Source organism: Bubalus kerabau, chromosome 2 (genome assembly GCF_029407905.1).
Source record: "Bubalus kerabau isolate K-KA32 ecotype Philippines breed swamp buffalo chromosome 2, PCC_UOA_SB_1v2, whole genome shotgun sequence".
Taxonomy (NCBI): Eukaryota; Metazoa; Chordata; class Mammalia; order Artiodactyla; family Bovidae; genus Bubalus; species Bubalus kerabau.
The window spans coordinates 185,041,313-185,066,044 of record NC_073625.1 but is presented as its reverse complement, the minus strand read 5'-3'; the positions used below and the strand labels follow the sequence as shown (position 1 = coordinate 185,066,044).

General features: G+C 39.0%; 1 protein-coding gene across 1 annotated transcript in view; it reads left to right on the top strand.

The window, feature by feature from the left end:
• The window catches only part of NEK11 (NIMA related kinase 11), a 265,196-nt gene that overhangs the window by 71,748 nt on the left and 168,716 nt on the right, over window positions 1-24,732 (top strand). The window contains exons 5-7 of the mRNA XM_055569707.1: window positions 1,880-1,998; window positions 16,721-16,785; window positions 17,760-17,886. Of these exons, the coding sequence (XP_055425682.1) occupies window positions 1,880-1,998; window positions 16,721-16,785; window positions 17,760-17,886 (311 nt within the window). The remainder of the gene's footprint in view (window positions 1-1,879; window positions 1,999-16,720; window positions 16,786-17,759; window positions 17,887-24,732) is intronic.

Here is a 24,732-nt window from a genome sequence, read left to right as displayed (position 1 = left end):
GGGACCAGATGCCATGATCTTCGCTTTCTGAATGTTGAGCTTTAAGCCAACTTTTCCACTCTCCTCCTTCACTTTCATCAAGAGGCTTTTTACTTCCTCTTCACTTTCTGCCATAGAGTGGCGTCATCTGCATATCTGAGGTTATTGATGTTTCTCCCGGCAATCTTGATTCCAGCTTGTGCTTCTTCCAGCCCAGTGTTTCTCATGATGTACTCTGCATATAAGTTAAATAAGCAGGGTGACAATACACAACCTTGATGTACTCCTTTTCCTATTTGGAACCAGTCTGTTGTTCCATGTCCAGTTCTAACTGTTGCTTCCTGACCTGCATATAGGTTTCTCAAGAGACAGGTCAGATGGTCTGGTATTTCCATCTGTTTAAGAATTTTCCACAGTTCATTGTGATCCACACAGTCAAAGGCTTTGGCATAGTCAATAAAGCAGAAATAGATGTTTTTCTGGCGGGTTTATAGTTATGTAAAATTCTAAGCTTAAGAATTATGGGAATAAGGGAATTATTCCTATTTTATGTGGGTACATATTAAAAACAATTTTTAGGTAATATTTAGGTAATATAATAAAAGCTAATACCCGTTAGAAGAATTTTGTTCTGGCGTGAGATAAAGTGCTAAAGACAGAGTTTCTTCAGTAAACACTGATGGGAGTAGAAAGAACTGAGCTCTACTGTGCTGTGCACGAAGTGACTAGGCAATTTAAAGGGAGAGTAATGGAATGGATAAAGTCCACATAAAGTGGACACAGTGCTGACAAAGGTCCCTATAGTCAAAGCTGTGGTTTTCCAGTAGTCATGTATGAATTTGAAAGTTGGACCATAAAGAAGGCTGAGCGCTGAAGAACTGATGCTTTTCAACTGTGGTACTAGAGGAGACTCTTGAGAGTCCCTTGGACTGCAAGGAGATCAAACCAGACAAACCTAAATATTCATTGGAAGGACTGATGCTGAAGCTGAAGCTCCAGTACTTTGGCGACCTGATGTAAAGAGCTGACTCACTGGAAAAGACCCTAATGCTGACACTAAGATTGAGGGCCAGAGAAGAGGGCAGCAAAAGATGAGATGGTTGGATGGCATCACCTACTCAATGGGCATGAATTTGAGCAAACTCTGGGAGATAGTGAAGGACAGGAAAGTCTGGTATACTGCAGTCCATATGGTCATAAAGAGTTGGACATGCCGTAGTGACTGAACAACAATGGAGTGGAGGCAGAGGAGGCAATGCAGGCAGGGGCCTGAGCATTCAGGGAGCTGAAATATGACTCAAAAAGTGGGAAGGCAGTTGGTTCCTCTGAACCATCTGATTTTGCTAGCTGGCACTTATTGAAGTTGGGCTCCTGCCCTCCCCAGTGAGTAGGGAACAGGGGCTCCATCTTGAGGTGTGGCTGGAACAATTTTTTTTGGCAGCCTTGGGTTTTCTCAAACAGGCACATTAAGGCAGACTATGGTCATTCTAGGAATGTGACTTTGAGCTGTTAGAAATATGTTAACATTTGTTCAAGTATTTTTTGACCAAAAGGGATGCCTAGTTAAGAAGAGGGTTCCAGAGGCTGGCAGCTTTTGGCCAAGTTGAGAGGTCTTGCAGTGATAGTATTAATAACTGAAAGTGAAAGTGAAGTCGCTCAGTTGTGTCTAACTCTTTGCCACCGTGGACTGTAGCCTACCAGGCTCCTCTGTCCATGGGATTCTCCAGGCAAGAATATTGGAGTGGGTTGCCATTTCCTTCTCCAGGGGATCTTCCCGACCCAGGGATCAAACCCGGGTCTCCAGCATTGGAGGCAGAGGCTTTAACCTCTGAGCCACCAGGGAAGCCCTTAATGGAAACATAAATATATGAATATACACACACACACTGTTTTGTTTCAGGGTCGAGATCTGGACTGTAAAATTCAAGAATATAAAGAAGTTGGAAAAACCTTTCCAGAGAGTCAGATAATAGAATGGTTTATCCAGCTGTTGCTGGGAGTTGACTACATGCATGAAAGGTATGTTCATTTGTTACTGAGGCACAGGGTTTTTTTCACAGTCATGTCTGAACATGAAAAATGAAATTTGGGAGGTAGTTTGGGTAATTTGGGAAGCAAGTTTCATGGAACTTGCTTCCATGAAAAGGAAGCAAGTCCAAAGGTAAATGACTATACTTAGACATCTATGAGACACTTTTTTTTTTATGAAGAAACTGTCAAATGATTATACCTAGAGGATTTACTTGATTACCTTTTTTGTTGTTCTAAAAATTGCACTGACTTTAAATACAAAACAGAAACTTGTATTAAACATATTTCTCTATATCTGATCCTATCCTGTGAGCCATAAGCATTTCTCCAGTACCTTTAGCATACTATGAATTTATTACATCTTCCAACAGGCTTGAGCTGTGAATACCCTAGCATGCTGCAGATAGATTGTGGGGTTACTTTGGAGTGTGTCAGTGCACATCTAAATGTGCTCACTCCCAAGACGAGCTAAGGAATTAAGGCAGAAGATATATGTTCAGACCAAAAGTCAGTTTTGACATTAAGTATCTGATAAAGACAGTCAAAGTAGGCTATATGGGTTCAACTATTTATAATTTGCCTTTGCAATATTGGCCTCAATTTTTTTTTTAATGTTATACTATTTTTCCTACAGGTCAAAAGCAAGATGTTTTAGATGTTAAATGTTTTATAGACCCATAATATGATAAGAATGCATTTGAAAAGATGAACATACATAGACAAATAGAAGTAGATGCTTTGAGGGATCCACATTAGCTTTCAACTTAGGAGTGGTAACAGTCTTCTTGAACAGAAGTGGAAGTTTGTAGGGTACACCAAGGCCTGGCAATCCATGAATGTCAAATAGTTTAAATGTGTCATCTGTGCTTTCTGATGGCATAAAAAGTAATCTAATTATTTGGTGGTGCTTCTTCTGCTGATTCTGTATATCTTCTGAAACACATGCCTGATGAGATAGCCACTGACTTATTGACAGTTCACAACAATCTTTTGAATGGTGTCAAACTATCCTAAGAGACAATGATAAAAGAATATGAAACAATCTTTTAATAAACTACCAAAACTGCTGAATATAAGACTTCCGTGTACATACAGTTATATTTGTATTCCTTTTATTTTCTCTACTATTCCTTGGCATGTTTGTTAACTTAGACATAGGGAAAACAGCACCTATAAAGATGCCAACTTTGATGTTCAGTGTACAAAATACAAAAGTGAAATCTGGTTGATTTAGGAACCCAAACATTTTTGATGTATTTTGGGTTGGCTAAGTAGTAGTTAAAATAAATGAGTTTAAAATAATCCTTTAAAGAGAGGATTTAAATTTGTTTTGAATCCTTCAGCATTCTACGAAAGTCATTAAATAGGGCTAAATATTTGGGTATTTGTGGATATATAGATCTGAAATACCATAATTTGTGATTCAGATAATAAATGATGCATCTTTCATTATTTTTTTTGTAACTAGTTATTGCAAAGTTTTTCTCTACAGATGGAGAAATTTCAATTTTATACTTAAATTTATTCATTCACTTATTAAATGATGTTAAGAGTTGGGAAGATTCCCTGGAGAAGGAAATGACAACCCATTCTTGCCTGGGAAATCCCATGGACAGAGGAGCCTGGTGGGCTACAGTCCATGGGGTTGCAAAAGAGTTGGACACGACTTAGTGACTAAACAACAAAGTAATAAAACAAAAAATAAAGCCTAACTTCTTCTGGTTCAAGATGGCAGAGTAGTAGGATATGGACTTATCTCCTCCTGCAAAAGCACCAAAATCACAACTAGCTGTTGAACAACCATATACAGGAGAATGCTGGAACCCAGCAAAAAAAGATATTACACGTCCAAAGACAAACAGGAAGCCACAGCCAGATGATGGAAATCATGATAAAATCAAATCCTATACCCGCTGGGTGGATGACCCACAAACTGGAGAACAATAATGCCAAAGAACTCCTCCCACTGTTGTGAAGGTTCTGAATTCCATGTCAGGCTTCACAGCCTGGGGGGTCTAACAAAGGGACTGACCTTGAAGGCCAGTGGGATTTGATTACAGGACTTCCACAGGACTGGGGGAAACAGAGACTCCAGCCTTGGAGGGCACAACAAAATTTTGCATGCACCAAGACCCAGAGGAAAGGAGCAGTGACCCCGTAGGAGACTGAACCAAAGCCACCTACTAGTGTTGGAGGGTCTCCTGTGGAGATGTGGCTCGGCAAGGGCATACCACAGGAATGGGGCACTGGCTGCAGCAGTCCTTGAAGGTCCCCTTTGGTGTAAGCCCTCATGAGGGTAGCCATTAGCCCTACCAAAGAGTCTGAAGACCCCAGGGCTGGGTTGCCTCAGGCCAAACAACTACCTGGGAGGGAGTGTAACCCCACCCATCAGCAGATAATTGGATTAAAGCTTTACTGAACAAGACCTTGCCCACCAAAGCAAGACTGTTTTTTCCATCACCAGTCCCTCCTGTCAGGAAGCTTACACAAGCCTCTTAGTCTCCTCCATGAGAGCAGAGACATTACTTTGCCTACAAAGGTCCATAGAGTCAAAGCTATGGTTTTTCTAGTAGTCATGTATGGATGTGAGAGCTGGACAATAAAAAAGGCTGAATGCCAAAGAATTGATGCCTTCAAACTGTGGTGCTGGAGAAGACTCTTGAGAGTCTTTGGATGGCAAGGAGATCAAACCAGTCAATTGTAAAGGAAATCAACCCTAAATATTCATTGGAAAGACTGATGCTGAAGCTGAAGCTCCAATACTTTGGCCACCTGATGCAAAGAGCCAACTCATTGGAAAAGACCTGACTCATTGGAAAAGACCCTGATGCTGGGAAAGATGAAAGGCAGGAGGAGAAGGGGCAACAGAGGGTAAGATGGTTGGACGGCATCACCGACTTGATGAACATGAGTTTGAGCAAGCTTTGGGAGATGGTGAAGGACAGAGAAAGCTGGTGTGCTGAGGTCTGTTGGGCTGCAAAGAGTCGGACACAATTGAGTGACTGAACAACGACAAATCAGAGGGCAGACAGAAGCAGCAAGAAGAACCACAACCCCACAGCAGCTAGAAAAAATACCACATTACAGAAAGTTAATCAGGATGAAAAAGCAGAAAGTTATGTCCCAGATGAAGGCATAACATAAAACCCCAGAAAAATAACTAAAGAATTCAGAATAATGATAATGCAGATGATCCAGGATCTCAGGAAACAATAGAGAAGATGCAAGAAATGTTTGCCAACGACCTAGAAGAACTAAAGAGCAAACAGAGATGAATAATATGCTAGAAGGAATCAATAGCAGGATAACTGAGGCAGAAGAACAGACAAATGACCTGGAGGACAGAATGGTGGAAATCATTGCCACAGAACAGAATATAGAAAAAGAATGAAAAAAAAAAAAAAATTAAGACAGCCTAAGAGACCTCTGGGAGAACATTAAATCTACCAACATTTGTATTATAGGGGTCCCAGAAGGAGAAGAGAGAGAATGGACCTGAAAAATATTTGAAGAGATAATAGCTGAAAACATCCCAAACATGGTAAAGAAAATAGTCAATCAAGTCCAGAAACACGGAGACTCCCAGGCAAAATAAACCCAAGGAGGAACACATCAAGACACATAGTAATCAAACTGACAAAAATTAAAAACAAAAATAAAATATTAAAAACAATTTAAACCCAAAAGAATGATTCTTTTAGCACATGGCATGGACACATGAATAATGACATGTGAAGCTAAGAGTATTCACAGTTCATTCAAAGCTACCTTGAAGGTAAAACCCTGAAACTCCTTCCTTATGCTGTGTTAACACAAAACCCCAACCTCGGTGACTTAGGACAGTCAATTCTTGCTTTTGTTGCCTATTGGCAGCTGCAGATCCACTTTGAGTCTTCCTGTCTCACTGTCTACACTGAAGGAGCAGCTCATGCTTTCTGTTGGCAGAGAAAAAGCAAGAAAGTTAAGGGAAACACTCAGTGGTTCTTTAAGACTCTGCTCAGACATGATATTTGCCTGATCTGTTTGCATGCCATGGATCCAAGCAAGTCAAATGACCAAGTCCATTGGAGGTGCCTGTTCCTCCCAAGGGGGACACTCACTGCCAGGCACAAGAGATGCAAATATTTGGGAACAAGAATACAGCCTATCACAATGTTTCCCTCAACCTTCTACTTAAATCTTTCAACTATAACCAATAAAAGATTTATTTACAAGCATTATTCCAGCCTTTTCCTCCTATGGTCTAAAGTACATATTCAAATGTATTTTGAAAATTCTGCTTACAAATAATTTCAGAAGATTACTTTGGAACAAAGAAGAAGATAAATTAGATTCCTCTGTTGCCAGTGCCTTGAGAATTACTTTAGTGCATGTGATGGTTAATTTTATGTGTCAGTTTTGGAGGGCTGTGAGATGCCCAGATTAAACATTGCTTCTGGGTGTGTCTATAAGGCAGTTTCCAGATGGGATTAGCATTTGAGTTGGTGGAATCTGTAGACTGTCCTCTCCAGTGTGGTTGGACATATCCAGTCCCTTGAAAGTCCAAACAGACAAAACGCAGAGAAAGAAGGAATTTGCCCCCATTTTCCTGCCTCATTGAGGAGCTGGGATGTCTCACCCTGTCTTCTGCCCTTGGGTTGAGAGACTTAGTCCATTGACTCACCTGTTCTCAGGTCTTCAGACTAGGACTGAATTATACTATCAGCTTTCCTAGGTCTTCATCAAGCAAAAAAGATGGTGGAGTAGAAAAATATGCACTCATCTTCTCCTTTGAGAATATCAAAATCACAACTATCTGCTGAACAACCATTGATAGGAGGATGTTGGAATCCACCTTCATGCAAAGTGCTAGGCTGAATGAATCACAAACTGGAATCAAGATTGCCAGGAGAAATATCAACAGCCTCAGATATGCAGATGATACCACTCTAATGACAGAAAGTGAAGAGGAACTAAAGAGCCTCTGAATGAAGGTGAAAGGAGAGTGAAAAATCTAGCTTAAAACTCAACATTCAAAAAATTAAGATCATGGCATCCAGTTCCATCACTTCATGGCAAATAGATGGGGAAAAAATGGAAACAGTGGCATATTTTATTTTCTTGGGCTCCAAAATCACTGTGGACAGTGACTGCAGCCATGAAATTAAAAGACACTTGCTCCTTGGAAGAAAAGCTAGGACAAACATAGACAGTATATTAAAAAGCAGAGACATCACTTTGCCAACAAAGGTCCATATACTCAAAGCTGTGGTTTTTCCAGTAGTCATGTATGAATTTGAAAGTTGGACCATATAGAACGCTGAGACTGAAGAACTGATGCTTTTGAACTGTGGTGTTGGAGAAGACTCTTGAGAGTCTCTTGGACTGCGAGGAGATCAAACCAGTCAATCCTAAGGAAATCAACCCTGAATATTCATTGGAAGGACTGGTGCTGAAGCTGAAGCTCCAGTACTTTGGCCACCTGATATGAAGAGCCAACTCATTGAACTAATCTGATCCTGGGAAAGATGGAAGGAAGGAGGAGAAGGGGGCAACAGAGGATGAGCTGGTTGGATGACATCACCAACTCAATGGACATGAGTTTGAGCAAACTCTGGGAGATGGTGAAGGACAGGGAAGCCTGGAATGCTGCAGTCCATGCAAAGAATTGGACATGACTTAGTGACTGAACAACTTCCTGGGTCTTCAGCCTGTTGACAGCAAATCTTGGGACTTCTTAGCCTCCATCTTTGCATGAGCTAGTTACTTGTAATAAATCTCCATTTGTATTATATCCATATCTATATCTTCTGTTGGTTCTGTTTCTCTGGAGAACTCTGACTAATACAGTGCAGGGGCAGAAGATATAAAGAAGACCCTGGAAAAACTAGGAAGAATGAGGTTACAGAAGAAATGAAGGTTTTGTTTACTCCTTTGGAGCTTTCCTGTGCTTAATTTAATTTGGTTTATTTCTACATTTGTAATATTCTAAATCTATGGCATATGGCATACACACTTATAATGATATTAAAAGCTGAAAATATTCACAGTTCACTGAAAGCTATCTTGAGAATGTAGCACTAAAACTCCTTCCTCCCCCTGGGCCTGAACCTCTGGCACATAGACAGCTCTAAGTTTGTTAAGGTGTTTGTATTCTGTGAGGCTTGTCACCAACTCCTGCAATGCTCCATAAGCTGGACCAGTATATGAGGCACTCAAAGCCTTTCTTCTCTTTGGTTCAATTAAATGGCCAGTCTTTGAAATATCATCTTCTCTGGATGCCACAGCAGAACTGGGCATGAAGGAATTCCTTGGGAGACAGAGACAATGTCTTGCTTCTCCTTTTTTGCCCCTAGAGATAACACAGAAACCACAAAACAAAACAAACTCCTCCCACCCCAACTCATTTCTATCAAAGCGGATTCTGTTCAGTTATCCTAGATTTTCTAAGATGAAGTACAGAGCAGCCTCTCTGAAGAGAGCTCATTTGCTGACATCGTTTGTGCTTTCACAGTGGAGGAGAGAACAAGCTTGGGGCACTTTCCGTAAGATGAGTGCCTCCTTACCTAGCAGCTCACACCCTTCCCCAGCGAGCGTGGTGCATGCCAAGTTGCTTCAGTCGTGTCCAGCTCTTTGCGACCCCACAGCCTGTAGCCTGCCAGGCTCCTCTGTCTATGGGGTTCTCCAGGCAAGAATACTGGAGTGGGTTGCCATGCCCTTCTCCAGGGGATCTTCCTGACCCAGAGATCGAACCTGTGTCTCCTATGTCTCCTGTATTAGCAGGCGGATACTCTACCACTAGCACCACCTGGGAAGCCCGAATGGTTGTTTCCCAAAAGATCGGGTGAGGAATTAATTTTTAACATAGTGAGGCTCCTAGGGAAAGGACCTACTTGGGAATCCAGGCCAGTAAATGTGACGGGGGATGGAGGCATGCTTCCCCAGGTCTAGAGATGGGAAAGTAGAGAGAAGTTGTGTGTGTGGTGTTGTGGAGGATTCCTGCTTTCTTTTGGCAGGAATCTTTCTTTCATCTCCCACTTCTTGAGGATGTCCTTAGGTCACTTTTTCCAAGGAGACCCCACTCCATTGCCAGGTGTCAGCAACTCCTACTTTGTAGCTGCATTCGAGAAGGACCAGACATCACCCCTGGCTTACAACATAGAGGCTCATCATGGTCCTGGGTGCCCTGGACACTGATGAGGAAGCCAGGCATGAGCCTCAGTATCTAGGACAGTGGCCATGTGCAGAGACCAGCACCAGGGGGTGCCTGGTCCGTGCATCACCACAGAGCCGTTGCTTGTGCCAGCACCTTTGGCAAGAAGAATCTGCAGGCCACCCTGAGACCCTGTCAGATAAACACAGGTCTGTAGGGTGGAGCTACATTTTCAGAAACTGCTCAGATAAGGACTTAAGGGGAAGTGAAGACTGAACTGTCCATACCATCTCCACAGTCCTACTCTGGCTCAGGGCCTGAAAAAACCCTGCTGTAGGTGCCTCCACAGACCTCACTCTGCTGTGGTCCTGGAGGCTGAGTGTATGGAGAATAGCCTGATGGAGGCAAAAGCTCAACCATGGATTTGATCACCACTGTCATCCAGTCTTAATCAGGGCACTTAAATCTCTTGGGAATCATGAAACAGAAATGACAGGGACATATGTGGAGAGCTATTTGAAAGCTATCTTTAGAAGAAAGATTTTATATCAGCTGCTTGAATTGCTAGTCACCTTGTCATTTCTTGGATTTGATTTCTATATACTTCAAAGGAAAGGATACTAACGGAGTACATGACAGGGCTTTTTTTTCTGGACCCATTTTTGCTTACTGTAACCACAAAGTCAATAAATTATACTTAAAAAAAACCTTAATCAACTAGTTTGATATCTGGTTTGTTGCACAGAAATAATTGTTCTGTTACAATAGTTCCAGCCAGTTACTTCCCATAACTGCTTTCTAACATAATGTTTGTCTTGTTCATAAAATACCTGGTGGTGATTTTCTTATTTATATTTTTATATATATGGTAGCTGTTAATGTGTTATATCTAAAACTTATCACCTACTTGCCTAGTCTCAGTATCAATATTATTTTTCAGTTTTGTTGTTCTTCAGTTGCAAACTCGTGTCCGACTCTCTGTGACCCCAAGGACTGCAGCATTTCAAGCTTCCTGTCCTTCACTATCTCCTAGAGTTTGCTCGGAGTGATGCCATGCAACCATCTCATTCTCTGTTATTCCCTTCTCCTCCCTTCAATCTTTTCCAGCATCAGGGTCTTTTCCAATGAGTTGGCTCTTAATATCAGGTGGCCAAAGTATTGGAGCTTCAGCCTCCGCATCAGTCCTTCCAATGAATATTGAAGATTGATTTCCTTTATTGTTGATTGGTTAGATTGCCTTGCAGTCCAAGGGACTCTCAAGAGTTTTCTCTAGCACTGTAGTTCAAAAACATCAACTCTTCGACCCTCGGTCTTTATGGTCCAACTCTCACATCCGTACATGACTACTGGAAAAACCATAGCTTGACAATATGGACCTTTGTCGGCAAAGTAATGTCTCTACTTTTTAATATGCTGTCTAGGTTGGTCATAGCTTTTCTTCCAAGGAACAAGCGCGTTTTAATTTCATGGCTGCAATCACCATCTGCAGTGATTTGGGAGCCCAAGAAAATAAAGTCTGTCACTGTTGCCATTGTTTCCCCATCTATTTGCCACGAAGTGATGAAACCGGATGCCATTTGTTAGTTTTTCGAATGTTGAGTTTTAACCCAACTTTTTCACTCTCATTTTTCACTTTCATCAAGAGGCTCTTTAGTTCCTCTTCGCTGTCTCCCATAAGGGTGGTGTGATCTGCGTATCTGAGGTCATTGATATTTCTCCCGACAATCTTGATTCCAGCTTGTGCTTCCTCCAGCCCAGCATTTCACATGATGAACTCTGTCTAGAAGTTATATAGGCAGAGTGACAATATACAGCCTTGACGTGCTCCTTTCCCAATTTGGAACCAGTCCATTGTTCCATGTTGGGTTCTAACTGTTGCTTCTTGAGCTGCATACAGATTTGTCAAGAGGCAGGTAAAGTAGTCTGGTATTCCCAGCTCTTGAAGAATTTTCCACAGTTTTTTGTGATCCACACATCAAAGGCTTTAGCATAGTCAATTCAGCAGCAGTAGATGTTTTTCTGAAATTCTCTTACTTTTTCTGTGATCCACTAGATGTTGGCAATTTGGTCTCTGATTCCTCTGCCTTTTCTAAACTCAGCTTGTGCATCTGGAAATTATTTGTTCAAGTACTGCTGAAGCCTAACTTGTAGGATTTTGAGCCTTACCTTGCTAGCATGTGAAATGAGTGCAATTGTACAGTGGTTTGAACATTTTTTGGCATTACCTTTCTTTAAGATTGGAAGGAAAACTGGCCTTTTCCAGTTCTGTGGCTACTGCTGAGTTTTCCAAAAATGCTAGCATATTGAGTGCAGCACTTAAACAGCATCATCTTTTAGGATTTGCAAGAACTCAACTGGAATTTCATCATCTCCACTAGCTTTGTTTATAGTGATGCTTCCTTGGACCCACTTGACTTTGCACTCCAGGATGTCTGCTGCTAGGTGAGTGATCACACCATCATGGTCATCTGGGTCATTAAGACCTTTTTTGTATAGTTCTGTGTATTGAAAGGTTGTTGAATCACGCGAATACACCGGGATTCTTGGCCCCCGGAGGAGAAGAATTCAATCCGGGGCCAGAGACGAGGCTTGATCGCTCAGAGCTTTTGTGTAATAAAGTTTTATTAAAGTATAAAGGAGATAGAGAAAGCTTCTGACATAGGCATCAGAAGGGGGCAGAAAGAGTACCCCCTTGCTAGTCTTTAGCTGGATGTTATATAGTCACTAGCAGTCTGTTAATGAAAGAAAGGAATGTCTTGTAATTCAGAATAGCACCAGGCCCCTCGCCCATAAGATGCATTTTGGGATAATCTTGGGCCATAAAATAATTAACTTGAATCTTAAAGAAGGGCAGACCACCATACAAATAGTTTCATTTACATAGATTAGGGGAACAATATCTGAGTATAACATACTGGTTTGTCAAGTAGGTTTTGGGCCCAGAGGCGGAACCGACTTGGAGACCGAGTTTGGGGTAAAGGCGTAGTACATTAGCATAGCTTAAGACAAACATTTCCATAAGAAAAAGGCATTGGTTATCTCTAGGCTCAAGAATAGCTAACTTCAGGTGAAACCAGGTGTCATTATGGCAACACAGTATTTTAAGAGAAACCTCCCTTTAAATTTGTATAGAAGGAAAAAAATATTGCTAGTTTGTTTCCTCCTGCCGCCTAAGAGAGATAAAAATGTCTGACACTTGCAGGCTATTTCCTCCATTTGGAGACCCCTCTCTCCTTGGGGACCCCTAGATTTCCTATCAACCTGCCTAGGAAATGACTCTTTCAGTATTCTTGCCACCTCTTCTTAGTATCTTCTGCTTCTGTTAGGTCCTTGCTGTTTCTGTCTTGTATTGTGCCCATCTTTGCATGAAATGTTCCCTTGGTATCCCTAATTTTTTGAAGAGATCTCTAGTCTTTCCCATTCTTTTTTTTTTTCTCTCTCTCTTTCTTTACATTTTTCACTTTGGAAGGCTTTCTTATCTCTTCTTGCTGTTCTTTGGAATTCTGCATTCAGTTGGGTATATCTTTCCTTTTCTCCTTTGCTTTTCACTTCTCTTCTTTTCCTCAGCTATTTGTAAGGCTTCCTCAGACAACCATTTTGCCTTTTTGCAGTTCTTTTTTCTTGGGGATGATTTTGATCACTGTCTTCTGTACGATGTTATGAACCTCCACCCATAGTTCTTCAGGCACTCTGTCTATAGATCTAATCCCTTGAATCCATTTCTCACTTCCACTATCTAATCATAAGGGATTTGTTGTAGGTCATACCTGAATGGCCTAGTGGTTTTACCTACTTTCTTCAATTTAAGTCTGAATTTGGCAATAAAGAGTTCATGATCTGAGCCACAGTCAGCTCCTGGTCTTGTTTTTCCTGACAGTATAGAGCTTCTCCATCTTTGGCTGCAAAGAGTATGATCAATCTGATTTCAGTATTGATTATCTGGTGATGTCCATGTGTAGATCTTCTCTTGTTTTGTTGGAAGAGGGTGTTTACTATGACCAGTGCGTTCTCTTGGCAAAACTCTGTTAGCCTTTGCCCTGCTTTGTTTTTTACTCCAAGGTCAAACTTGTTACTCCAGGTATCTCTTGACTTCCTACTGTTGCATTCCAGTCCCCTATGATGAAAAGGGCTTCTTTTTTTGGTGTTAGTTCTAGAAGGTCTTGTAGGTTTTCATAGAACCGTTCAACTTTATCTTCTCGGCATTAGTGGTTGGGCCATATCTTGGATTACGGTGACACTAAATGGTTTGCCTTGGCAATGAACCAAGATCATTCTGTTGTTTTTGAGACTGCACCCAAGTACTACATTTTGGACTCTTTGTTGACAAGAGGGCTGCTTCAGTTTGTCTAAGGGATTCTTGCCTTAGACATATCTTAGTAATATATCTTATTACTTATATCTTAGTAATAGATATAATGATCTTGTGAATTAAATTTGCAAGTTTCCATCCATTTTAGTTCATTGATTCCTAATATCTCACATTCACTCTTGTGGTGGTTGACAGTGGGCCTGGTTGACCACTTCCAATTTACGTTGATTCATGGACCTAACTTTCCAGTCCTATGCAATATTGTTCTTTACAGCATCGGATTTTACATTCACCACCAGATACATCCACAACTGGGTGTCATTTCCTCTTTGGTTCAGCCTCTTCATTCCTTCTGTAGCTGTTTCTTTGCTCTTCCCCAGTAGCATATTGGACATCTACTGACCTAGGAAGTTCATCTTTCAGTCTCATATCTTTTTGCCTTTTCATACTGTTCATAGGGTTCTCAAGGAAAGAAGGCTGAAATGGTTTGCCAGTTCCTTCTCAAGGGGACCACATTTTGTCAGAAATCTCCACCTTTCCAAAGATGGTGTAGTAGCAGGATGTGCCCTCATCCTCTCCTATGAGTGTTTTTGGAGTCTCTGGCAGAGGCGTAGGTCAACAGTGGCCTGCTGCGGGGTCAGGGACACTGACAGCAGCCATCCTGGGAAGGCATGGCATGCTGGCATAAGTCCTTTTGGAAGTGGTTGCATGATCGCCTGCATTTTTCACTAACCATTATTCCAGTTTCTAAATCTTTTTTGCTATTTCTTATCTGTTTTCATACATATGTACTGAATTCTTAATTTTGGTAATTATATTTGTTTCAGTCTTAAAATTGACATTCAACTCTTTATAGAATCTAGTTCTCTCATTGTGTCATTTATTTACTTGAACATATCATAGTTACTTTAAAATCCATGTCCAACAATTCCAATAGGTGGATCACATATGGATTTGTTTCTTTTTGTTGTTGTTTGTTTTCAGTCATTTGGTCTTGTCTCTTGGCTTATCTGGTTATTTTTGAGGGAATACTGGACAATCAATATATGTAAAATAGTGCAGACATGTTGGATGATATTATGTTCCTCTCGAGAGGATATGATTTTTTTTCTGGCTGGTAGTAGTTGCAGATCACCTTAATACAGTTAGGACTGAGCTAGGTTTCTGAGGACTGGTCTGTTTCGTTTGCAGTATTTCCAGTGTTCAGGGTATTCTGCTGAAGACTTTAGTTGTTTACCTAGACCCCTCCTCAGCTTTGTGAATCTGCTGAAAGCTCTGCCTCTTAGCAGCTACTTTCTCCTGAATGTCTTGCCCCTGAGCTTCTTAGGATTCAGCAAGTGCCTTAGGTAAAAATCCATTCAGAATGTCAGACTTACTTTTGTTTTGTTCCCTTTTCTCTGGAAAATTTGCCCCTTGAGTCCTGGCTGCCTTTGTAGCTCTAGGATTTTGCTTTCCAAACCCAGTTAAACTGTTGCAAGCTCTGGCCACAACACTCTGCTTCTGCCGGTGCCCCAGAGGAAAATGCAGTGGGAAGTGCTCCCCTCCATGTATTCCCCTTCTTTTAGGTTCTGGCCCCTCAAGTGCTGCCTACCTTTGTTCACCTTGACTGATCTCTGATATCTTCAGAGAGTTGTTTTAAAAAACTTACTCACACTTTACATTGTTTAAATTTTGCAGTGTTCTCTGTACAACTGTTGAAGGTGGGTGATTTAGTGCGGTATATAAACTTACTTCATCACAGTTGAAAGTGTGTGTTAGTTGCTCAGTTGTGTCCGACTCTTTGTGACCTCATGAACTGTAGCCCGCCAGGCTTCTCCATCCATGGGATTTTCCAGCCAAGAATACTGGAGTGGGTTGCTATTTCCTTCTCCAGGGGACCTTCCTGAGCCAGAGATCGAACTCCAGTCTCCCACATTGCAAGCAGATGCTTTACCATCTGAGCTAACAGGGAATCCCATCACAGTTGAAAGCTGAGGTCTCAGTCTTGAGTTTTTATGTCATGATCACATTTTCCCCCTAGATATTCTATTTGGTTGTTTTTCAAATCAGCATCATCTCTTTTTTTGGATAGTATTCTGTTTCTGTTTCATGTTTTCTATTCTTTATTGTTTTAATCATTTGAAATACATTCATTTTACAGTTTGTATCCTATTAAGTTACCTGAAATTCTCAGGGGTTTAATTTTATTATATATTATCTGCTGACTCAGTTTGCATTTGCTTCTGCCAGATGCCCCAAGAGATTATTAACAGCAGAGAACCAACTTTTATGTTAATTTCTTGGGTTGGGATGTCTTAAAGCCATAGAGCATATTTGAATTCCAAATGTAAGTGAGCAGACACACGGTTAAAGAATATGAAGGGAGATTTTTTTTCCTCCACTCAAAGTTCAGATCTGTACAGATAAGCTCATGATTTTGTTTACTTGTGAATGAATGTTTCCTGGATTATATTTTCTCTTAAGATATGGACCACATATGGGATTCTGACTTTATACATTTCTATTAGTTCCAACTCTCCACATTACATGGGCTCAATCAAGGTCTTTGCTCCTGTGGGTTCTGAGTTCTTTGGGCTGCTGAGAAATCAGCACCTATTGCTCCCTCTGATTTTCAGTTTTCTTTGTGCCTAATCCTCAAGGATTTGCCTCATTTTCTTTTGGACTCAGCTGTTTATATATGAAGACACTCATATACTTTATTCAGCATTTTTAGGTGTTTTTTAGACAAAGGTTTTCTAGTTGTCTAGTTTTCATAATTTCAGAAGTGAAATTTTCACTGACGTAATTTACATTGCTTGTTTACTTAAATGTTATCTATTATTAAATACCATCATCAACATTTTTCCCACATGTATATAAAATGTGAACAATTGGATTATAATACTTAATATATATAGTATATTATGAATATATAAGATATATATACCATGTAATACATTATATATGGTATATAATAGATTATAAAGCTTTATGATAACTGCTCTGTGAACTGGGTATAAAAACATGATAAAATCTGGCCTATTGAAATAGTTGGAAGTACATTACACTTGTTTCAGCTACATGTTTCCCTGTATCTGTTTTGAAACTGATTTTCTCAGTGAGATTAAACAATGTTGTGGCTTTGAAGCTTTCAAACATTGAAAGATATATCTCTGGGAATGTATATTTATGTGTGAATTACTTCACATTAATTCATATGTGTTACTTATATTTGGATTTTAAAATTTTATATTTGCATTAATTTGAATATCCTTTTATTCCTTCTGTAGGAAGATACTTCATCGAGATTTGAAATCAAAGAATATATTTCTGAAAAATAATAAACTTAAAATTGGTAAGATTTTAAAATATGTATTCCATGAAAGAGTGTATTCTAGATTTTATTATCTATCAAATTACAATATAAAGTAACTAAAAGTGGTAGAATAATCATTGGTTTATTCAAACTTCTTAAATTTTTGTGCTTGATTGGTTGTGCCCAACAACAACAACAGCAAAAAGACCAATTGTTTCTGATTATCTGATAGAAACTGAGGTATAAAACATTTGCTATTTATTAGTAGATCCAACAAATGTCTTTTGAGTTCCTATTCCATGGCAAGCACTAACCAGTAACAAATGATTAGACTTGTTTTACTAGTTTGATTACTATAGGTTTCCTACTCCCGCATTTATTTTATCATAAGCAATTAGGAGTTATCACAGATTATTAAAGTGTTGATATAGCGAGTTCTCCTTTAGAACTGTATCTATACTCCTAACAGTTACAGAATTGTTTGATCTTCATGTAAGATGTTCTTAGAGGAGAAGACATAAAACCATCGACAAATTAAGCAATTCTACTGAAACTGGTGGATTCAAGTTTTTATACTCATGTTCTTGAAAAGTCTCAGGTTTTTTATTTAAATTTTCTTCTTTATTGTAAATGAAGAACAAATTCCCCCCCCTCACTCAGATAAAATTGCAAATCATATATTCAGTGCTTCCAGAATCATTCTGTTTGTTGTTACCCAGACTTGAAATATCTTTTTGTTTCAAGTTGTTGGTTTTCCCTAATACCAGGAAAAAAAGCAGTTTGAGCTTACATAATTCACTTTCCTATCATCAAACTCTTCTTTCTCCTATAAGGCTTTTATTTTTAAAGCTTTTCACCAATATTATATAATTTAAAATGTATAACTTTTTTCTTCAACATGGTATGAATGATTGTGTATTAAAATTGTCAAATTAGACACACTGTTGTTAATTTCCAGTACAGTACTGGTTTTCATGTTTTAAGTATTCATAGAAGTTAATTATTATTTCAAGGGGATTTTGGAGTTTCTCGACTCCTAATGGGATCCTGTGATCTAGCCACCACTTTAACTGGAACTCCCCATTATATGAGCCCGGAGGCTCTGAAACACCAAGGCTACGACACAAAGTCGGATATCTGGTGAGTGGGCATGGGCCAGTCCAGGCGCCTTATTCATTTTGCTACCTTGAGATACAGTGCATTTTGTTTTTAGGCTCATTTACTTACTACATCCACTCATTTGTCCTTGTTAAATATTAGCTATTCTGTGAATAGTGTAAAGAACATCTTTTAGGTTGGAAATGTGATACATTCATTAAATTGATTTCAAACATTCTCTTTATTCATAGATTAACTGGTTGATTTAGATTTTTTCTTCTTGAACCACAAGGGAAAGTTCCTGATGTATCATAAACATTAAAATTTGATACATTTCTGCTAGCCTATTACATAAAGAATTTGTAATTCTAATCACTCTGCTTTATTTTTTTTAAGATTAACTTCCACCTCTGTGGGGAATATGTAGCTTTCTTTTATTTGTTGTCTTCTTATTGCCTTTAAGAATATTTACTAAAAGTATTAGCTTTAAGGATACTTAAATTTTAAAAATTCTGGGTTTTCAGTGATAGCTACATCTGAGATTTCTTTGAGCTCTGTTCCAAAAGAATTTCTCCGTCCTCATCATGGAACCAGATTAAATCTCAGTACAAGAAACCAAGTGGAAAATTGTATTCTGTTGTTAGCAATAGATCCTATTTGGGAAAATTTCCTTTCCTTTGAAGAGGAATCTTATATAATTTTCAACTTGTTAAGGGTTGAAAGGACAATTTAGCTGAGAGCTTGTTAATTAAGTAAATAATTATTGTATGCAAATCAACTAAAGTAGTTCAGAGCTATCAGCAGTGTTAAAGACTGTGCCTGCTTCATTCTTCTAAAGAAGATAAAGTAGAAAGTTACCTTTTCTCTGGTAGGGAAAAGTAAGCACAATAGGGATTATGTGTTGGGATTTTCATCAGGGTTATTACTCCTTTTTTGTTCTTACCTCTCCCAAATGGGAGAGAACACTGTTACAATTAGATCTACCTAGGGCAGATCCCCATCCATCCTGCCCTTTTAGTCACTCTTGAGATTATGCATTTCTAGGTTCTTCAGTGGTGTTTTTTTTTGTTTTTTTTTTTTTTCATTGTTAACTGTTTTCTGCCCTGGTGGTCTTTCCCAATTCACCTATTATCTTTCCTCAATCCCCTCCTTCCCTGATTCCCTCCAAAAACCAAAACCAGATAAAAACCCACAAAGATATGTTATGAATGAATTTTTAAAAATTTTGCTTCATTGAACATCTCTTTGCCCATGACTGTGTAATAGCCCTTAGGGTGTAAAATCAAAGGTGATAGGATTCCTGTTCCTCAGGAGAAATTTTCTTGCTCTTTTTGATGTAATTTTCTCCAGTTAGAGAAAAATCAATATTGAGCTTTGGAATGAATTCAAGATACATATCTAAATTTCTCTTCACATTTATTATTATTATGGTCAGTTAAAAATAGACAAATATAAAATTTATTCATGATTATAGTTACATGGTATCTCAGGAAGATATTGCATCATGTCATTTGAATGGAGAACAGATTTGTTTTGTGCAGCTCATTATTTAAGTCTTTAGAATTACGTATAGCAGGAAAACTGTATGTAATTTTTGATTCCTTTTGACAAGAATCTGTATTTGCTTGCCAAATCAGATGGATGTCACCTAGAAAACCGAGTGTATGGAACCCACTTTTGTTTCAGTTGTGTCTCCATTAAACTTTTTTTTTAAAAAACTGCTCCTCATGTTGTATAAAGAATCATAGGAATATCAGACAGTATTGCTATAATATCTTAGGCTTACAAAAATGATATCTGACCCAGGCAAAACTTTAAAAAGCTAACACCTCCCAAATATAGAAATGTAGGAGAAGGTCAACTCTCCTTGCAAAGATTACTAACTACTCAGCAAATTCTAGCTAAGGATTCATTATCATCCTGACTTCAAATAACCACCATATTATGAATTTATTGATTACCTTGGTTGTATCTGAATCAAATGGGCTTATCTAGTAATGAAATGTCTATTGCTAAACCTAAAGTGGAAAGAATAACAGAGAATTATAAATTATAGTGAAGGATATATAAGTGTGATGAGTAATCTTTGGGAAACACTCCTAGAAAATTTAGATTGAATGAGGTTGAGAATTTTTCCACTGAATCTCAGTTTGTAGCATCTGTTTACTGTTGGATATTTTCTTAGGATTGGAAACACTTATAAATAATTGACAAGTGTTTAGATTCAGCGCTATTGACTGTACATATTTATTTATAATGCTTAAAGAATTGTTATTACTATAATGCTATTATTTTCATTTGTTAATGTTTGCCCATATGTAACATTATCCTTCTTTTGCAATCTGCCTAAACCTTTTGGGATTCATTTATTTACAGCCACCAAGTACAGGAAGTCTGTTTCTTAAAAGAGAGTCAGGTTACAAAAGTTTATGAACAGTTTTTTAGAAAGTTAGGATAATTAGGTTCACTGAGGGCAATACTTTGAACATGACTGATTTATAAGCTATTATTGAACATTTTTCCCCCCACAGGAAAAATATACATGAGTTGGGTTCGTAGACTAGCTCTTTAAATTGGTTTAAACTATGGATAGTAGTAGCAATTTAGTCGTTAAATTGTGTCCAACTCTTGCAACCCCCATGGACTATAGACCATTAGGCCTCTCTGTCCATGGGATTTTCCAGGCAAGAATACTGGAATGGGCTGACATTTCCTTTTCCATGGGATCTTCCTGACCCAGGATTGAACCCACATCTCCTGCATTGCAGGCAGATTCTTTACTGCTGAGTCACCAGGGAAGCTGTTAGAATGTGTTGTTTTTGTAGGAGAAACAAATGAAGGACAATGATCATACTATTGGAATAAGGTACTAAAATTAAGCAGAAAGGAAACAGACTATCCATTGTTGGCCTTATTTGTCATGTTGTGAGAGGTCAACCAGATAGCCATACATTCTTTGGGTAATTTAAATGGAAGTTATGATTGTAGGGATGTAGGGGTGTCAGAGCATAATGGGGTACTCTCAAAGTTTTGTTCAGGGGTCTGATCTGATAGTTGGCTGGGTGGAGGACACTGGAGGAGTCTAGTTCACATTCAACATTAGAGTCAGGCTTAGTGATCTTGGACAGAAATGTTAGACAAGGCTTAGCTTCAGATGGAAGATGATAGAGAGGAACCAATGCCTGTCTGCCCTGCCAAGACTAAGTATCTTCACAGAAGAACATTCCTATAGTCAACAGGGGAAGTGGGGAGGGAGGATTTAGGAAAGGGAGAAATAGGCAAACCTGACAGCACATTCTGTAGCTGATGTGGGGCCTCCAAGTGGTTGGCAGCCAGCAGAACCATCAGCTGCCTCTTCAGGAGGAAGCTCTGGGGCAGAGAGCCCATTTCGCTCACGTGCTATGGTCTGGTCACTTCTTGTTTGGGTTCAGAGCAGGTTGTTGGGCAGCTTCACCTTCTTGGGGAGTGATCCTTCTTGGTAAGTGAGCACACCATGTGGTTCACTCAGCAGAAGCTGAGTAGGGGAACACTTCAGTTAGAGGCAGTATATTTGAGTATTAATATAGTTTTTCAATGATGAGCATGCAATGACTGATACAAACTCTGCAGATAATGTCAGTCTAGCCTGGTGGATTTTTTTAAGAGCTTAATACAACAGCAACAAAAGAACCAGGAATAGCTACCCTCTGTAGAGTGCTTTCTCTATGATTGACATTTAATGTACTAAGTGCTTCATGTAGTACCTATCTAAGTGTATTTGTTTCTACAAAAAAAAAAAACACACTATGTATAATTTTATAAACTGCTTTTTCTCACTCAGCAAATTGTTGCTCTGTATCAACAAGATATGTCTATGTATCATCTAGATGTTTGCATAATATACTATCCCTGATTACAATAGTTTTTTCAATCAAGGCCTTAATGATTTCTCTGAAGATTTTTTCTTTTTCTTTCTGCATTTTTACCCTGATGAATCTCAGTGTAGCTTTGCATTTATCCTACCTGGGGTTATTGAGATTCTTGGACATGTAAATGAACTTATTTCAGAATGGATGCATGCATATATATGGCTGAGTCCCTTTGGTCTTCACCTGAAACTATCACAACATTGTTGCTGGCTAGAAAGCAAACAAACAGAAAACATTTCATCAAACGTCATCAGATTTGGAAAAGGAAGCTTTCAGCTCTTCTTTTTTTGAATATTTTTTCTCCTCCTTTCCCTCTTAGCTGTCTTTCTGTTCTTCCCACTATGTGTATGCTGGTGTGTTTCTGGGTTTCCTACCTGCTCTGATAATTTTTCTTCATTTTGCTCTCTATTCTTCAGATTGCATAATATTTTTCAGTCTATCTTGATTCTTTCTTTTGCAACTTAAAATCTACTGTTGAGCCCCTTTGGAGAATTTTTTGTTTTAGTTATTGTACTTTTCAACTCTATAATTTCCATTTGATTTTTAAAATAATTTGTCTGTCTTCAGTGATAAAACATGGTCCAGTGGAGAAGGGAATGGCAAACCACTTCACTATTCCTGCCTTGAGAACCTCATGAGCAGTATGAAAAGGCAAAATGATATGATACTGAAAGATGAACTCCCCAGGTCAGTAGGTGCCCTATATATGCTACTGGAGAAGGGTGGAGAAATAAACCCAGAAAGAATGAAGAGACAGAGCCAAAGTGAAAACAATGCACAGTTGTGAATGTGACTGGTGATCGAAGTAAAGTCTGATGTTGTAAACAACAGTATTGCATAAATGGAACCTGGAAATTAGGTCCATGTATCAAGGTAAATTGGAAGTGGTTAACCAGGAGATGGCAAGAGTGAATATCAACATTTTAGGAATCAGTGAACTAAAATGGACAGGAATTGGTGAATTTAATTCAGGTGGCCATTATATCTACTACTGTGGGCAAGAATCCCTTAGAAGAAATGGGGTAGCCATCATAGTCAACAAAAGAGTCTGAAATGCAGTACTTGGGTGCAATCTCAAAAGTGACAGAATGATCTCTATTCGTTTCCAAGGCAAACCACTCAATATCACAGTAATCCAAGTCTATGCCCCAACTAGTAATGCTGAAGAAGCTGAAGTTGAATGGTTCTGTGAAGACCAACAAGGCCTTATAGAACTAACACCAAAAAAAGATGTCCTTTTCATCATAGGGGACTGGAATGCAAAAATAGGAAGTCAAGAGATATCTAGAGTAACAGGCAAGTTTGCCCTTGGAATACAAAATGAAGCAGGGCAAAGATTGACAGAGTTTTGCCAAGAGAACACACTAGTCATAGAAAATACCCTCTTCCAACAACATGAGATGACTATACACATGGATATCACCAGATGGTCAATACTGAAATCAGATTGATTGTATTCTTTGCAGCCAAAAATGGAGAAGCTCTATACAGTCAGCAAAAGAAAGACCAGCAGCTGACTGTTGCTCAGATCATGAGCTCCTTATTGCAAAATTCAGACTTAAACTGAAGAAAGTACCTTTCAAATATGACTTATATCAAATCCCTTACGATTATACAGTGGAAGTGACAAATAGATTCAAGGGATTAGATTTGATTGCAGAATGCCTGAAGAACTATGGACAGAGACTAGTGACTTTGTACAAGAGGGAGTGATCAAGATCATCCCCAGGCAAAGAAATGCAAAAAGGCAAAATGGTTGTCTAAGGAGGCCTTACAAATAGCTGAGAAAAGAAGAGAATCTAAAGGCAAAGGAGAAAGGAAAGATAGGCCCATCTGAATGTAAAGTTCCAAAGAATAACAAGGAAAGATAAGAAAGCCTTCCGAAGTGATCAATGCAAAGAAATAGAGGAACCCAGAGGGATGGGATGGGGAGAGAGGTGGGAGGGGGGTTCAGGATGGAGAACACATGTACACCTATGGCAGATTCATGTTAATGTATGACAAAACCAGTACAATATTGTAAAGTAGTCTCCAAAAAAATAAATTAATTAATTAATTAAAAAAAAAGAAATAGAGGAAAACAGTAGAATGGGAAAGACTAGAGATCTCTTTAAGAAAATTAGAGATACCAAAGGAACATTTCATGCAAAGGTGGAAACAATAAAGGGCAGAAATGGTATAGATCTAACAGAAGCAGAAGATATTAAGAGGTGGCAAGTATATACAGAAGAACTATACAGAAAAGATCTTCATGACCCAGATAACCATGATGGTGTGATCACTTATTTAGCGTCAGACATCCTAGAGTGGGAAGTCAATTGGGCCTTAAAGCATCACTACAAACAAAGGTAGTGGAGGTGATGGAATTCCAACTGATCTATTTCAAATCCTAAAAGATGATGATGTGAAAGTGCTGCACTCAATATGCCAGCAAATTTGGAAAACTCAGCAGTGGCCACAGAACTGGAAAAGGTCAGTTTTCATTCCAATCCCAAAGAAAAACAATGCCAAACAATGTTCAAACTACCGCACAATTGCACTCACTTCACATGCTAGCAAAGTAATGCTTAAAATTCTCCAAGCCAGGCTTCAACAGTATCTGAACCAAGATCTTTCAGATGTTCAAGCTGGTTTTAGAAAAGGCAGAAGAATGAGAGATCAAATTGCCAACATCTGTTGGATCATTGAAAAAGCAAAAGAGTTCTAGAAAATCATCTATTTCTGCTTTATTGGCTACACCAAAGCCTTTGATTGTATAGATCACAACAAACTGTGGAAAATTCTTCAAGAGATGGGAATACCAGACCACCTTACCTGCCTCTTGATAAATCTGTATGCAGGTTTAGAAGCAACAGTTAGAACTGGACTTGGAACAATAGACTGGTTCCAAATCAGGTTTTGGAACCAATCAGGTTTTAGAACCAAACCGGTTCCAATCACCTTTTTTATTTAACTTCTATGCAGAGTACACTATACAAAA